Source organism: Fundulus heteroclitus, chromosome 19 (assembly GCF_011125445.2).
Source record: "Fundulus heteroclitus isolate FHET01 chromosome 19, MU-UCD_Fhet_4.1, whole genome shotgun sequence".
NCBI lineage: Eukaryota > Metazoa > Chordata > Actinopteri > Cyprinodontiformes > Fundulidae > Fundulus > Fundulus heteroclitus.
In genome coordinates, this window is record NC_046379.1 from 3,984,933 (window position 1) to 4,003,259 (window position 18,327).

An 18,327-nucleotide genomic window follows, 5' to 3' on the forward strand; every position below is an offset into this window, starting at 1 on the left:
ATCAAGTTGCAGGCAGCAGTTCAAAATGTCTCAAAAAAGCTTGAAAGTTTAAATTTTTCAGTGATCATGCTCAGAGGCATTTAAATAAATAAGAATATCAACCGAAAGTTTTATTTCAGGAATTCAATTCAAGATGACTTTCTCAGATTGACTTTGTTTACTATTATTTAAATGTGCCTGTAAACAAGTTTACGTAGGCTTAATTAAATTGGCAATCTCTATGCAGCCTATTTATTTATTACTAGCAATCCGTTATAAATGTATTCATTCTAGGGATCCACATATGGGCTGAATTTTATTTGAGTGGCTTAGGTCAGATCTATGTCTGTTCTTGGCACCGTTTGATAAGAGCATCTTAAAAAACATGTTTATTCTCATGTACTTCAATTATGGTAATTATGAAACCACAGCAGCTTCTCCCACTACTTTTATATTAAATATTTAAAATGAAGTTGGATTCTGTGTTTCTGCAGACACCCTGTCTATTTTTAAGACCAGGCTTATAACTTTTTAGACAGATTCTGGTTTATAGTGGCTTAGGTTACCCTGAGCTATCTGTGTAGTTATGCTGTTATAGGCTTAGGCTACTGGAGGACATCAAGGTCTATTTCTCATCATCCAGGGGAGGCAGATCATCCTCTATTACCATCTAACATAGAAAGTACTCCTGGGTCAATGTGAGCTTCTGTGCTTTCTGTGTCTCTGCTCTGTCTTCTCTAAGCCCCAGTGGGTGGAGGCAGATGAGCGTTCACACTGAGCCTGGTTCTGGTTCTGCTGGAGGTTCTCCTCCCTGTTAAAGGGGAGTTTTCCTCTCCACTGTCGCTTCATGCATGCTCAGTATGAGGGATTGCTGCAAAGCCATCAACAATGCAGACGACTGTCCACTGTGGCTCTACGCTCTTTCAGGAGGAGTGAATGCTGCTTGGAGAGACTTGATGCAACCTGCTGGGTTTCCTTAGAGAGGAAACTTTCTCACCAACCTGGAGGATCTGATGGAATCTGACTTTGGAAAAAGCTGTAGAGATGACATGTTGTGAATTGATGCTATATAAATAAAATTTAACTGGATAGAACTGAATTGCCATATGACACAATTTGTGTTTTAATAGTTTTGGGGTGTTGTCCAAGATATTATTTAATCCATTACACTCTGAATAAATGAAATATAATGTTACATCTAAAAAGGCCTTAATCTAATTAATTTAACATTAGCCCTGACGGCAACATAGGTTAAAAAGAAGAGACTTTTTGGATTTATTAAATTTATGTCCACATATCTTCATCTTGCTCTCTCTGTTTTACAGTTTCTGAGCGATTACTGGAAAAACACATGGATTTGTTGAAGGTTAGCGTGTCAGGAAGTGTACAACTGAGCAGAACTAAAAACATGAAATGAGAAACAAAAAGCAAATTAGGACAAGTCAAGGTTTCTTATTCTCTTATTGTAAATAGATGTATTTAAATCTTGCTGTGTGTGGGCATTAACTCTGCCATACAAAACTACACTTTCTATTACTACTTACTGCTGTACAAATGCAACATTCATGTGGAAAATTCAATAGTACAAAAGCATTAAGAGCTAATCTGTATCAGAGGGGAATTCTGTGTATGTAGTAAAAGCTGTAAAAAATGTTAATCTCAATGAGTAAGATTCTATGCTTTTCCACTTCAAGCTACTTTCTTTCATTTGAACAACTGCTTATAGTTAAATAAACTGCAGAAGAAAACAGAAACCACAGGCTCTATAAATTAAAAGTATAAAACAGTGACACAGTGATCTTCTGTCTCCTTGCAATCAGAAAGCAGTTTGTTGTTGCAGCATCCTCTTGAGCAGGACTGTCTGGACTGGAGGTTTTCGGAGTTTTTTGGTGCCAAAGCCACCGTTGCTCGTGGCGACGTGAACGCCTCTCCTCCTGCACCGTCGGGTCCTCCACCTCCAACATCCTGGTGGCCGATCAAGCCACATCGTTATCTGTGTAATTCTTCCTAAACAGTCTTTGTCTCAGATGACTTCAAGGACGTCGCAGGGCACGTAACCTCGCTTCTTTCCAAACGCCACTCTGATGAAGCCGCCGCGCTCGCCCTCTCTGCTCACACAGATCTGCAGCAGGAGAGAGAGAGATAGCCGCCAATCAGTGGCTGAACACAATCTAAGGAGTTAGCGTCTGAATTAAAGTACTAGGTGCTTGACACCAACGTCTCGGGTTTTTTTTTTTTTTTTTTTTTTTCTCCCAGTGTCCTGTCTAGCAATATGGCAATAGGAATTGATGTCTCAATGCCAGATAGAGCTCGACAGATTTTGCTTTTACAAGTGGAGCAAACGGCTTTCGCCATAGTGCTCCACTTGATTTATGCTTGTAAATAGCTTTATTATGATTCCTGCAAGGAGAATTTCAAATTATATGGACATGACAATGGGAGAGTAAAGGAAGAACAAAAAGTGAAAGAAAAGAAAAAAAAAGAGTAGAGGTGAAAGAAAGAAGAGATAAAAGGAAGAGAATGATAAAACTTCCTCTGTCTGCTCCATCACCTGGAAAGAGACACAAAAAGAACAGCACAACCAACAGACATAAAGCAACAGATACACTCGAATAACACCTAGATGCCATTGCTAAATCATATATATTATTATGTAAGCCGACATGTGTAATGTGATATTTGAAAAAAGAAAGTGAAAGAACATAAATAAATAAATTATAAGATTACTGTATATAAGTGAACACGTCTCGGGTTTTAAATGAGTGACAGGTGTTTGCTGCAACCCGAAGGCATCCAAGAAAAGATTTTCAGATGTTTTCAGAGCCAATTCACAACATCAAAGCACGTTACGAGACAAACTATGTAATTAACATCCAGACCTGTAGATAATCAAATGAAAACTTTGAAAGAAAGATATAAACTCAATTACATATGGGCAAATTCATTACTATTTATTAAGGCTGGGTATCATCTAGGATGAGCCGATTCGATACGATTCTCGATATAGCACAGCTTGATTTGACTCCAATATCAATATTTATTACTTTCAAATGAATGCTCAAATCAACAGTCCAGTCAAATATTATATTTATGTTCAATTCATTGAACACTGATATATTAACAGGAATATATATATATATATATATATATATATATATATATATATATATATATATATATATATATATATATATATATATATATATATAAATTGTCAGAACCTTCTAGTTAAAAGTAGCCCCCTTTTAAGATGCAGGTATTTTTCGGACAATAAGGCGCACTTAGGGCTGGGTATCATCTAGGATGAGCCGATTCGATACGATACAATCGATTCTCTATACATAGCTCAGCTTGATTTGATTTGACTCCATTATCGATATTTATTACTTTAAATTTAATGCTCAAAGTCATTCAATCACCAAAACCAACCAAATATTATATTTATGTTCAATTCATTGAACACTGATATATTAACAGGAAAATAAAGTGCATTTGGTTCAATGCATTTAACGTATCACAGAAACCAAAAATGTGTCTAAACGTCTGATTTTAGGGATGAAGTCGCTTCTAAAATCCTGTCGGCCGTTCCGCAAACTTGACTCACTTGCACTTCCTCACTGTATCACTGAACAGTAATGGCGTGCTGTAATAACGCCCCCTAGGGGTTAGGAGGTATATCGATATTGAAAGCCAGAATATCTATATTAAATCGTTTTTAAAAACATCAATATTAATCTTTGTATCGATTTTTATGCACAGCCCTACTAGTTATAGTATGATACACTGAGATCCAGTTTACAATTAGTGCAATTAGTGATAATATATCATGAATTTACCGCTAAGGTTATATATATATATATATATATATATATATATATATATATATATATATATATATGAAAAAAAGGTAATTGCTTTGAGTCATTGACTTTGCAACAATTCTGCGAGAAAGTATGAGGTGACAGTGGAGAGGAACAACTACCTTTAACAAGAAAAAACCCTTCTAAACCAACATGGCTTTATTTGTTTACAATAAAAAAAATTTTTTCTTTTATATAAAGTCTCTATTTTCAAATATTTTTGTTTAAACTTTTGGAATCAAAGCTGTTTCCCTCCATTTTCCTCCTTTTTAAAAAAATATCTTCTACTTTGGAAGACCAAACATGGCAAATGTATACAATGGAGACGACATGTTTTTCTTAGTATATATGTTTCTGGTGTGCCTGCTGATGTGAAACATGTAAGGTGGTGAGATCCAGGTACAGCTTGGAGAGGTTGCAAGTCCAATCACAGGGCAACACAGAGTCATGCAGAACAATCATGCACACCTAAGGGCAGTTTAGAGTAATTAATTGAACAAACCATCATGTTCTTTAGCTATTGGGAGGAAGCTGGAGAACCCAGAGAGAGCACACGCATGTACATAGAGAATTTCTTAGGATTTGACTAGGGCGTTTTTGTTGCAAGGTTAACAGTGCAACCAACTGCGCTACTGTGCTACCCTAGAGCTTTGCTATCTTGAAAGAAACACAGTCCATCATGCATGTGTGTTGTCCCAGGCGATGGACTTACAACTAACGTAAATCATGAAAGGAAAAGGTTATAAATTCTGAACAGAATAATGAAATCTATTATTGTATCAGTTACAGTGTTGGTTGAATTACTGGTTTAAAACTTCTTGCAATGGAAGACATCGGTTTTGCTGCCAGGCTACTTTGAACAAATATTTGGATCTCAGAAGCTCGTAAAAAAAAAAAAAAAAAAAAAAATCACTTTTACTCTGTTTGATTATTTTTCTTTATTCATTTTAGTTTTATATAAAAAAGCGGTCACTGCAATTAGGCTTTTCACTCCTTTACATTTATCATTCCTAACTGTGATGGCATAATTTAGAATATATAATAACAAACAACATATGTAGTTTATCATGGTTGCAAAGACTTTCTGTTCCACAGATCAGAATCAGAGACTTTAAGAGTTTTCCCCTCTTTGAACCTACTAGTTTCAAGCATCGATCCCTTTAGTAGGACAGAAGTCATGAATGTGCATGTCTGCTCTGAGCACATTCTCCCCTGGGTCTGTGTGAATGGAAAAGAGAGTCAGCAGGTCACAGATTCATCTTGCTCGGTTGGTTTTATCCCCACTGGGGCCCGGCTTACTTTAGGCATCTTCAGTGTCTTCGACACAACATGCCCCGGGAAGGGTTGTGGAAAAAGAGAGGCTGGTCTGAGGTCTGCTATTTTAATGATAACTCCAGAGAGGACTCTCAGGATTTATCATCTGTTGACTCCAGATGAACTTTTCTCTAAACAAGTGTATGCAAGGGAGTTGGAGGAAGCCAATAATTTAACCGAAGGACTGTTGGACAATTTGAAGCTGTGGTCCTTAGCTGTGAGCTGTGATTTTGCATTAGACGTGTGTAATGTTTGCAACTCCATTAAAGGTCATTGCTTCCCCAAGCTTTGGTGCAAGCTCGTTAATGTTGGGTCTGACTGCTTATACACGAGAATATATTACTCCTTCATCCCTGTAGAGTAAACTTTCAGTAGAATCAAAACATCAAGAATCTTTGTTGTCTTCAAATTTTGGTTAGACATCGACTTAGAGCTCAAATATGTTCACACAGACACAAAACAAGGCAGGACGTTCAAACAGCTGAATCCACCGACAGCACTTCCTGAGAAGATAAAAGCCTGCAAATAGTCCTTAGCATCTCATAAGAGATCTATATAACTGTGTGCAACAGACAGTGTTGCAACCAAAGCAAACCTTGACATCATGCAAACTACAATTTGCCTTTAAAACATTTCCAAAACAGTCTGTGAGAATGATTAGCCCCGATTCAAATTGAGGCTAACCTAAAGTATCTCTAATGGAGCCTGAGTTCTGACATCTAGAGCTCTGCGACTGCATGAGCAGACAGCAATTACCAAGCATCTGTCTGATCTTTTTAAGTCTCTACGCACTAATTTACTGCAGCAGAAATTCGCAGATTTTTAATATATTACAAAATAAAGATGAAACCTGTGGAATAAACTGTGCGGTGCATCAAATAAGTGGATGTGGAGTATAGCTAAATGTACCTGTAGAGCTTTATGTTTTTCATAACCACAAACCACAGACCATTTATCTAGATTTTACTTAATAAACATAGTTTTTTTATGACACAAATAAGAAAGCCATATGGACGACGTGCAGCAGTAGTGTCCTAAAATAAAAAGTCGCTAAAAGAAATCCATTATTGTCATGTTGGCAGTTTTGACTTGTATCTGCTCAGTTTAGACCAGAATAAAACCTTTCGGACAAAATGCAAAGCTATTTGTGGGTAAAAACTAACGCTGCATATCACCCAGAACACACCAGTCCCACAGTGAAACACGGTAGTGGCAGAATAACGGCATACTTCAGTCTCTAGATGCACAAAGCTGGTAGAAACAAGCTGGTTTTCCAAACAAAAGCTGGTTCTTCTCTAGGGAGAATGCAAACTTCTGTAACACTTTTTAAATGTCATTTGTAAAAACACAGAAATCTATTTCAGTTTGTTTCCACTTATTATCCAGTTTTGCTTTTAATTTGTGCAGGTTTATCACATAAAATCCCAATAAGATGGACTGATGTTTGTGCTTGTGTCATGACAAAAGAAGGGGAAAAAAATAAAGGGCTAATAACAAGAACGTGTTTGTAAGATTCTGCATGTTTCTATGATTTGAACCAAGGGGCTAAAAAGTAAAGCAAGCATACTGCTGAAAACAGGTAACAACAATTAGGACAATTTGACATCTCATTTGTTAAAAGACACTCTCAGAACCCTTTGCAGATCATCACAATATAGATTACGCAGCACTTTCAGCATGCAGGACAAATTCATACATACACTCCAGATGGACTGGTAATGCATAGAAATGTCTAAAAGCAAACTCTAGCAGATATATTTAAAACATAGCAGTACCCTGGATGGAATAATAAAACAATTAGTGCTTTTATAATCATGACGGGGGGGGGGGGGGTTGGGAGTAGTACCTGCCCTTCCTTCAGAGTGAGCTGCCCTTGTTCTTTGCAGCCGATGAACGTCCTGTTGCATCTGAACACCTGATCTCCGTCCTGCAACTCGTGAGCAAAGGCTGCTGGGAAGTAGCCAATCCTGTCTTCAATCAGCCCCTAAAGAAAAAAAATGTTACACATTCATCAAGCTAAATCTGCATGACGCTGCAGAACAGAATCAAAGAAGGCTAAACCTTACAGAAAGCATATCTGGAGACGACCCTAACGTGAAAACCTGCCCTACTGCCTGCTTCTTGACCTGCTTTGTGTTGCCTAAGCCTAAACTTGGACAGATGTGTTTTTTTAATCTTCCTGCTGCAGAGGATGTTTAAATGCATGATGAGTTTCAGTAGGATCTGGTGCAAAGTCACGTTTTGGCCCTATTTCTCCATAATTTAGCTGTGATGCACTCCTGTTCTTAAGTGGCAGCTTGTCTCTACAATTTCCAGCTCAGTTTCCCACAATTTCATATAAAAGTTTAATTGTGTTTGTCTTTATTAGGGAGACCAAAAACGAAAAGTGTGGAAAATTATCGATTTCATACCTACCTTCCACCAGTCGTCATTGGAATCATCTGTCAGCAGTATTCTGTCTCCTGCTCTGTATGGAAAAGCAAATATATAAATATTGTATATAGGGGAAATGATATTTATGCACATGAGCATAAGTAACCACTAGGTGGCCCTGTTGCAATACCTATCCCCATGCTGAAAGTAGTGTTTTTACTGTTTTTACTGTAAAATGTGTGAGAGGTTAGTGTAAACAGGACGGCAGAGTGAAATAAAGGCAGAATTAAAATCCTTCAGGTCCTCTAAGGCAGAACATTCCTGCCTCACGGCTCTTTGATTGGGACATTTGGGAGTTTAACTGAGCTGATCTCCGTTTTAAATGACATTATAAACACCTTGATCCTGTTTCCTCTAAATAACGGCCCACGTCACACATTGTTTGATTTTTGTTGTCGTTAAAAAATTAGGAAACCATTTATACATTTCCTTCCACTTCATAATTATCCACCACTGTGTGTTCGAATAAAAATATGAAATTATAGGTTGTTACATGAGAAAATGTGGGAAGGCTCAAAAGCTGTAAAACACTTTTGTAATACACTTAGTGTGCAAGTAAAATAATTTAAATGAGTTATAAAACATCTAACCCAAAGGCAGAATAGATGATTTACAGTTTTTTTTGGTCAACCGATTAGAAGACCTTTACAGATTTAGCTCCCATTATAAAAGTGCGTCATCATCACATGTTGTAAGAGGCAATAATGTAATTAGAGTCTGTGTTGGCAGCTGAAACTACACAAACTAATTATTTTAAATGAGAATGAAAATGAACCCGTTTGATTGGGGATGTTCTTTGGATTTTCATTTAAAGCAGTGATTTCTTTCTAAGCTCCACAGGAGGAAAAAAAAAAGTTTTAGCCTCTTTGAGCACAGAGTAAGTTTTAGATGAAGTCTGTGGATCCCAGTTTTTTTTTTCTTGTCTCCTGACGACAGAGAATAAATGGGTGAGTGCCTAAGGAAGACAAGAGAAGGACAAGTGCATCTCATCCGTGTTTCCTCATGAGATTTCTGTGAGAACCGGAAACAAATTGATACTTAGGCTGAAGGACTCATCTTTCCCGGGCGCCTATTTTAAAGTATCCTGCAGATCATGATAAACGAGCCAAGGCTTGGACAGAGGATAAAATCTGGACCCTATAAGAAGTCCTGGGATAACAAGAAGTACTGTAACAATGTCCTCCAGCAACTGTATCTGAAAGTCACCAAAACAATCAGTTAAGGCTCAGAATATAAGTTTTTGCCGTTGGACTTATAAATGTGCAGCTTCAAAGGTTCAACAACAACCAGTGAGAGGACCCTCAAAGTGAGCCGTCCCCATCAAAATGTCACAACAGTAAACATGAATTACAAAACAAAAATAAAAATTAATTATCAAATCTCATGTCTCAAAAAATGTGTCTCACTATTGATTCCTTAACCTTCCTGTTCCATTTTGTAGACCTCCTGGTTTTAATGTGTCAACGCTAAGAGGCATCTGTTGACAAACCATGTGACTTCATGCTGGTCTCTAGTGGGGTACTTAAAGAAGCAAATAGCAAAATTTCGTAATTTTAGATCGAAAGAACTAAAAATTGTTTTTTGAAGAACTAAAGATTATGGATTATGGTTAAACGTCACACACACCGTCTCTCTGTGTTGTTCAAATGGTAAAGAGCACGTCCATCGTTCTCTTGCTAACAGCGTTATAAAATTACGAGTTACCGTATTTTCCTGACTTTAAGGCGCACTTGAAATCCTTAAATCTTCTCAAAAATGTATGATGTGCCTTATTTATAACTACCGTTGGGCTTACTGACTGATTTTATGTGGTACAATGCACTCAAAAATCTGTTAAAATGTGTAAGTATGACAAAGACGTTCCTCTCAATGGATATTAGGAGCATTACGGTACACTATGTCACTACCTCTTAGGACCCCTGAGCTGTCTACAAGACTGCCTGACTGTAATGTCTAAACTAGAAGTGCATTCCTGTAAGGCAGCCAGCACCCAGAGTACGCGCTAGCAACAATAAACCTTTGAGTTAATTTAGTATAAGGTTTATTTTGGCCTCATGTTAGAAACAGGGCAGTGTAGTTCAGCTACTCTGTCCTCCCAACAGAGACGGATATTTCTCCCTCTCTGGAGAGAGCTTTGTACAAGGGAGTGACGGAGTGATATTACACAGAAGAATATTTAAGATAAGATAAGATAGGCTTTATTGATCTCACATTGGAGAAATTCACATCGCCTTATTGCGCCTTATAATCTGGTGTGCCTTATGGTCCGACAAATGCGGTACTTCTTCACCAGACATGTTTCTCCGAAAGGTGATGCTTTTTTGCTGTGAAGCTATCCTTTACAAATAGTTTCACATGAGCCGATGGGGGAGGAGGGGAAATGGGTGCCGACTGCTGGAGTGAGGTAGAGAGAGGCGTGGCTTGATACACATCTTGTTTTGGTCTACTGACAGTGCTAAAGCTCCACCTAGTGGTGAAAAATCACGTATTGCTCCTTTAAAGATTCTCCTCAGGCCACAGCTCTCTGGGCCAGTAGCCAATCAGCGCTTTTTGTGTCATTCTTCATCCAATCAGATTCATCCATGATACCTGTCTATCAGCTGTGGACTTCTAATCCTTAAAAGCTGATGCCCTGTAACTTTTAGAGGTGTCCCTGCTTCAATAAACCTGCAAAAAAATGGCCAAACGATCACCTCAGCATAAAGTTTCTCAGGTTCCTGCTAATAAAGGAATTATTTGATCCAGGTGTGATGAAGCGCAGACAAAATTACAAGTTGTAGGACAACAGCCATCGAGAACTGAAGTTTGACATCACTGATCCACACATATTTATTTCCTATGAGTGGGATTACTACAACTTTTCCAATCATATTTTACTTGTTTTGCTAATTCATGCTTTTAAAGTGATTCCCGTCCTGCATTGCAAAAACAGAACTAAAAATGAGTACAGTTTTCTTGAAATTAGTGTATTTCTCCTTGGTTTGAGCAGGTAACTAACATAATCTGCCAATGGAATGAGTATATTAACCCCTAAAATAATATAATTAGATATACTGCACTTGAAATAAGATAATAGAGATGAGTTGTTCTTATTTTAAGTGCAAAAAGCTTATTCTATTGGCAGATAATCTGATTTACCTGCTCAAATCAAGAATAAATACACTAATTCCAAGAAAATTTTCACCTACTTCCCTTTTGTAGTGTGACTTCCTGATGTTTTCACTGTACAATTTGCGCTTTCCAAAACTATTCACACCCAATATGAACATTTTCTTGCCACCATAATCTTTAATATAGAAAGAACAGAATTGTTTTCTGTTTTTTAAGGGTAATAAAAATCTAAAACACGACACGCATTTGTATTCAGAGCTCCTGAAAGTAACACTTTCTACAGCAACCTTCACACTAGTTGCTGCTTCAGGTCTTTTAAGGTGTTTCTACCAGCTAGAGACTGAAGCTTTTCCTCTTTTTTTTTTTTTTTTTTTTCAGCAAAACAGCTCAGCCTGAAGACAAAAGCTTCCAAATCCTGTGCATAAAGGTTTTTTTTATTTAAGAAATGTTGCTTTTTTTCCCTTCACGGTAATACCAAACATATTCTGTCAGAACTGAGAATGATTTAGAAGCATCTACAGGCAGCGACGCTTTCTTTTCTTCTGTGATTGATCTTCCATTTGTCTCTCCTCCACATCCTAAATTACAGCAGCATCTACTTTCGCACTGGGCTCAAATATGTGACCATCTGTCTGTTTAATGGCTATAAATCATGTTTGTATTAGCTCTCAAACACGGTATAGTCCATCTTTGCCACTGACACAGTCTAATACCCTGATGGGAGCTATTAATGGAGTTTCCTCACATCATCCGTCTCATTCAGGTTAAATATAAAAAAAGACTGATTAGATATTAATAGATAATCCCATTTCTCTCTCACTCGTACAGGTATCATTAAGGAGGCCGCTGCAGATCTGCATCGTTGGAGTTAGGAGCTCATCATTTGTTTCATTTGGGAATATGTTCAATATTATATTAAAAGTTGTGCTTTGAATTATGTTTATGCATTTTACCACTGAGGTTAAAACAAACTGGTTCTCTACCAATAATCATAACTTTTACTTATTGGTAGAGATTGAAACAAACGAAAATGAAGAAAGTTTGATTAAGAGGATTCTCATTTATGCTTTAAAATATTTTTCTCTAACCTGTATCTGATTCTTATTCAGCTCAGAAAACTGCATCAAGGTGCACGCTGCTAATCAACTCCTTAATAAATAGACATGCTGGGAGTTATCAGCGCTAATGCTTGTGACGAATAGGAAAAAACAAATTGGATTTTCCACAATTTGACCTGCAAATGAGAGTTGATCAAGGAAAAATAGGCAGATGGTTGGTTTAAAAAAAATGTCTTCTCCTGATTAATTGAGCCTGAAACTTCGTTTTTTTAAGAAGTGGAACAGATAGTTCCTGGTTTTGTAAAGAAAGTCTGTGCTGATGAATCGTGGATCTGTCTAGGTGAGACCGCCGCCCGCAGCGAGCCTCACCCTCTGTGTTTATTTCACATTTTGAACAACAAAGAAAAATCATTGAGGAGACGTCAGACTCAATCAGTCAGCAATATTTCACCCGCGGGGCTGAAGAGGCGCGGCTGCTGGGCGCTGTGGTGTTTTTACACGAGTGTGTCTCTATGTGCGTGTTCTTGTGAGCAGGCGAACCTCATCTCCAGGTCATGGCTCTCCTGGGCGCTGAAATCGTACAAGGCCACCAAAGTGTTGAGCTTGAGCGGGTCTTTCTGCAGCTGGATCTGCTCCATATAAACAGAACAGAGATACAGCTGAAACCCAATAATTATTACAACAAAAAAAAACACAACCTCAATGACGGCAAACTTTTAGTTTTAGGTTCACTGGGATTACTAAACGTATTTCTATATCAGAACTATGAGAGAGATTATTTTTGTAAACTTTCTCCAGTGTCAGAACTTTAAATACACTAAGAAGACAATAAATTATTTAGGAAAGTCCCGAACCAAAGCTAAAGACCTTGTGGAGAGGCTGGCCTTAACTCCAAAAGTCACATAAAAAAGCCAGATTACAGTTTGCAAAATGCCCTTGGGGATGAAGATCTTGATTTTTAAAGAAGTGTCCTGTGGTCTAAAGAAAGTAAAATTGAAGAGTTTGACCAAAATGAGCCTTGATGCGTCTGGAGAAAAAAATTTGCATATCCAAAATGTGACGTATGGAGGAGGCAGCACCATGTGGGCAAGGCAAGGCAAGGCAAGGCAAATTTATTTATATAGCACAATTCAGTACAAGACAATACAAAGTGCTTTACATGATTAAGATATAGCAAAATAATAAAATGTAGATAGAAAATAGAATAAAAGCAAGTAGGGATAGAATGTAGTAGCAAAAAAGAACATTAAAAACAGTAAAACTGTTTAACTAGAACAGTCAAAGTCAATTTTAAACAGTGTTTTTAATCTTGATGTGGGGAGGGTGTTTTGCTGCAGGAGGGACTGGTGCACTTCATTAAGACGCTATGTGTGACAATTAGCATTTTGTGTTTATAAAGCTGCATCTTAAGATGTAAGCCACTAAGATAAAAGCTATTGGGGTAATCTAGTCCTCCTGCAGGACAATTAAATCAACCACACCACCAAATTAGTTACCTAGGGACTTAAAAGATGACAAAGTCAGTGTTTTGGAGTGGAAATCATAAAGCCCTGATATGAGACCCAGAGAAAATCTGTGGGCAGATGTAAAAATGTGGATTTGAGTTAGGAAGGAATGGTTAAAACTCCCAGTGGCCAGATGTGGCGAGCTCACAGGGACGCATCCAAAGCCACCTGCAGCTGGAATCGCTGCAAAAATACGGTTCTACAAAGTACAGACTTTAAAGTTTTCAGGGGTTTTTTCTCCTGTTTTTTTTTTTTGTTTGTTTGTTATTTTGCTACATAATAAAATTTAAAAACATCTTCAAAGTTGTAGACACCAGCATTTTAATTCCAGGCTGTGCAGCAAAAAAACAGACAAGCATGAAAACTATAAATACTTCTGAACTGTCCTTCTTTAAATCATCTGTTAAAGTGAGACGGAGAGGCGGGCGCAGGTTTCCCTAAAGTTAAACAGGGACAGGCGTCGCTGCAGGTGGTGGAGGAAGTTATCACAGAAGCGTCCGCTCCATTAGCAGGGAAGATTGTCCCTGCCGCCACTCTGGCACTCCCAGCATCCGCTGAGGGAAGCGGTGGGCGTGCTCCCCCGCTTCATCACCTTGTGAGTGTGAGTCCCACCTGCTGCGTCCCTTGAATCCATCCAGATGGAAGCTCCTGCTGCATGGCAACAGCAGGGAAACTCTTCCAAAAAAGAGATGGCAGGGACTTTTTTTTTTTTTGGAAATTTAATTGCCCTTTTCTCTTGTTGGACAGCAAGAGACGGCTCTAATAAAGTGAAATGGCTCCACAAGTGACACCAACACAGGCTGCTAATGTGGCTGATGGATGGCCTGAGTTAACCGAAGCCACGGGGTAAACTGCCTCCATGGCCTCAGGGTCCAAACCATGATAGCAGGCATCCATTACAGCCAATGAAAAGCTGCTCGGGGGCCTTGGAAGGGCTCCTGACGCTATATGCTGGAACAGCGTACAGCCAGGAGAACAACAGTGCTTCTGTTGTAGTGCAATTAAAATCAGATTAGCTTTTCTGGAGCATATTATATATAGAAATGTAGAGATTAATGCCAACTCTGCCTTTATGAGCGATATGGAGTTGACACTAGAAGTTTACTCTATAAAAAGACATTTTACCTTTTTTATTGTCTGACATGAACTCTTTCCTGTTTAATTCAGCTAGCAAGACCAAAATTATTTCTATTGGCTGAACAAAATGTGATTTAAGAGCAGATTTTTTTACCATTTTTAAAAAATTAGACTCAGAAGTTTACATACATAGAGATTACTATGCCTCTACCCAGATTATGATGATAAATAGAAAGTAGGGATGGGTTATATGGACCAAAAATAATATCACAATATCTTTAGGCTGAATGCTGATATATGATATTTATCTTGATATATTTTTCTTGTTATAAAGTAATCATAAAAAGGCATCTCTTAATCAAAGCTTTGTTCCAAATGTATCACTTGCACATCTTTGTAAAAAACAGCTGTAGTTAAATCTGAGAAACGGCTGAAAAATTACCAAGCTGAACACATAAAAGTTTAATTCTAACACAACACAGACCATTTAAACAATACATCCTAATCTTATGTCTCTTTTTGAAAAATCTTGATATTTTATGAATCTCAATATATTGCCCAGCCCTAATCAGAGCCACAATGTCTATTTTATCTCAAACACATGCTTCATTATATTAAAGCTATAAAATATAAATCGTGAGAATTTTAGCTGAAAAACTCAGAAAAGACACAATGTAGACCTCCACAAGTCTGATTCAGCCTTGGGCACAATTTCCATATGTTAAATGATTTAATCAATAATAAATTAAAACAGCCATGATTCAGTTTAGGAAGGAGAGTTTGTTTCATATATGATTTGTATTTTGCGGGAAATGTGCAGATTGACCCCAGAACAGAAGTAAAAGGCCTTGTGAAGACACTTCTGAAGCTGGAGGGAAATGAGTCCTGTAAGGCCACTCAGAGAGGAAGAAGCCATAACCCCTAAAGCAACATAAAAAGCCTAAATACCGTTTGCAGAGGCATTGTCCTCTAGTCTAATAAGACTAAGACTGAAGTGTTTGGCATTAATGACTAAGCTGACCCTACGCATACTGCCAAATTCTCAACAAAGCGCCTTCAGGACATTTATATCTCAATTTTAATATCAGGAAGTTATTTTCTTATGATGCAAAAGTAAATAAATAATGATAACAGTAGGTTCAGGTCAATCCTGGTCCTGACTGTGATGGACATCAGCTTTCTGACAGCTCCGTTCTCTGGACCGCTCCAACACCAAAACTTGCACTTTTGCCTAAACTAGCCTAACCAGGGCAGATCAACCAATGAAACGCAGCGATGCCTCCTGTAATGCAGGCAGTCCGTTACAGGGAAGCTGGACAATTACCCAGAATTACCCAAAATTTAACGAACTTCAGAGCTTCCCTCAGATGCTGGGAAGTTTGAGATTTTTACACACACCTTTTAATGTTAATTGAAATAGAGAATGTGTGCTTTAGTGTTTTTCTTTTACACAATTAAAGAATTTTAAATGTGTAGCCATTCTGCTAATTAAAAAGAACTTCAGCATACAGTATTACAACACTCAGCATTCAGTCTTTTGATAAATTCTAAACTTTTCTTTAAAATGTAAAACTAAAAATAGTGTATAATAATAGTGTATAATAATAATAATAATAATAACCCCGACATGCCCCGACTATCGGTATGACACTAAAGATAATCTAAGGAGATATTCCTGCCATGTGCGAAGTATTAAGAGTGATCTGGTCTGTACAAGCAAACCTGGGATATCTCCAATTTTTTATCTTTATGTGTGGTGCCTCTTAGAGTTATAAAATCAGCCGACTATTTTAAAATCCTGCCGTGTGAAACAGCCTTTAGGCCTTAAGGTCCTAGCTGAGCCTACCCATGAAGAACCCCTTCACCACATCAGATTGTTAGACTCCAGCTACAAGATGTGCAGCTCCTGTGTGATTCTGCGCACTTCTGGATCCGCATGGAAGCCTGTTGTCTGACAAAGAATGAGCTCTGAATTTTTCTTTGCTCATTACCCCGCAGAGCCTCCATCTGTCTGTCCGCCAGCCTGAGCTAATGGACCTGTCAGCTGATAAACAGCCTGCTGCCAGCTGTGCTCGCTCCAGTCTGATGGCACCGCACAACGCACATCCAGCCACCTCACTGTAACGGATGACTGAACTGGTACAGTGCATCACACAACATAGCCGCACATAGCTCCATACAAAAGTCCCTTTAAGTTTTTCTACATTTTATCAATTTACAACCATAAATGTCAATGTATTTTATCGGGACTTCATGAGTTGGACCAAGTACTAACACAGTTGGTCATGGTCTCTACAGTTGTTGTTGGTTTTTTTTTTACAAATATTATGAAAGATGTGATGTGCATTTGTGTTCAAACAGCTTTTCTCCAATATCTTGATATCAATAAAGCTCCATAATTCACCCAATTAGTAAAAAGGAGTCAACCTGTCTGTTTTAATCACAGCATTAATGCACCTGTCCTATGAAGTCCTCAAAAGTTTGGTTCTTCAGAGACTATTAGAGAACAAAAAGCATCACAAAGACCAAGGAACCCAGCAGAAAAGGTCAGGGAGAAAGTTCTGGTCCAGTTTACAGCAGGATCAGGTTCTACAAGAACATCCCAGAGTTCTGATCCATCCATCATCTGGACCTGGAGAGAGGATGGACCACCTGCAGACCTACCAGGACATGGACGTCCACCTGGACCGAGTAAAGAGAGCATTATTCTGGTTCCATGGTAACTCTGGAGGAGGTGCAGAGATCCACGGGTTAGACTGAATCTGTTGCCGGGACTACTATTACGTATAAATCTGTCCTGGATCAAAGAGTAGCCAGTTTACTACAAGACATGTGGGACACAGCAAACATCTGCTCAGATGAGATCCAGACTAAACGTTTTGGCCTGAGTCCACAGAGCACACCCCAACGTACGTACGACCCCCACTGTGAAACACAGTGGTGGCAGTATCATGCTGTGGGAATACGTTTCATGAGTGGGGACTGGAAAATGGATCAGACCTGTAGGGGAATACCGATGGAGCTACTAGAGAGCTTCCAGCAGGACATGACCAAACATTCAGGTACAATATTTAAATCAGTGTGTTACTGTGTTACAATGGCCTAGTTAAAGTTCCCAACCTATTATACAACTAACTTGATTGAGCGTGAGCTATTTTGTAAAGATAAATAGGGAAATATTCAGTTTCTAGGCGTACAAAGCACACGTATACCCAAAAAGACAACATCAGGAGTGTGAATAAAAAATGTGCCACACACGTTTGAACTTTAAGACACATCCCTTTCCTTTCAATTCAAAAACACATTAAACTTTGATTGATTAATTTTTTTGCAAGCCTGGATGTGATTCAGGGTTTGTCCTGTTGTTTGAGAGTTTTTTTTGTCTCTGAAACCACCCCTTCCACGATTTCCACCACGAAGAAGACGATAGAAAAAGGACGCAGGAGCGCTAATGAAAGTGGTCCATGAAATATTCATGGCTGAGCTGCAGGAGGTGCTTCACAGATGTTTAACCTTTTTTTTTTCTCTTTCTGCAGCATGAATTCTGCACCATAAGCTCGGCAGCGGATCGATAGGTTAACGTCAGGGCTTGTCTGTACTCTCACAGGGCAGCGGTCGCCTCAGCTTAACTTTGATTTGTTGAGGCCGGAGGAAAGCCGCATTTTTCCACAAGGTCCTGGGACATTCAGCAGGGAAAATGGAAGTAGGGATGGGGGGGGGGGGGGGGCAGGATGGTTAATGGCTGAATATAAATCCTGAGACAAACCAAGCCAAGTTCAAGCACTGGTCAGTGGATGAAGCTGCGCCTAAGAGGTTTTCTGGGAAACAAAAAGTAAACGCCACAGAATGCAAAACACCGGAAACTTTAGGGGAAAAGGCAACAGAAATGTTGAGAAGGCTGCAGACGTCTCAAAAATGGTAAAAAGCCAGAGCCGTTTCGTTTAGCAGTTGGGTTTGGAAGTGAAAAGAAACAGGAATCAATTCGCAGAA

General features: G+C 38.6%; 1 protein-coding gene across 3 annotated transcripts in view; it reads right to left on the bottom strand.

Annotated features, from left to right (window-relative positions):
• Positions 1-1,245: 1,245 nt before the first annotated feature.
• The window catches only part of stac (SH3 and cysteine rich domain), a 48,336-nt gene continuing 31,254 nt past the window's right edge, over positions 1,246-18,327 (bottom strand). For 2 of the 3 annotated variants that reach the window (XM_012857751.3, XM_012857750.3), the window contains 4 exons: positions 12,296-12,393; positions 7,569-7,620; positions 7,000-7,137; positions 1,246-2,101 (listed from right to left, as the gene is read on the bottom strand). In XM_012857751.3, the coding sequence (XP_012713205.1) occupies positions 2,003-2,101; positions 7,000-7,137; positions 7,569-7,620; positions 12,296-12,393 (387 nt within the window). In that variant the 3' untranslated portion in view covers positions 1,246-2,002. Of the gene's footprint in view, positions 2,102-6,999; positions 7,138-7,564; positions 7,621-12,295; positions 12,394-18,327 lie in introns of those variants that run through there. The other variant, XM_036150816.1, reaches the window with a different exon arrangement.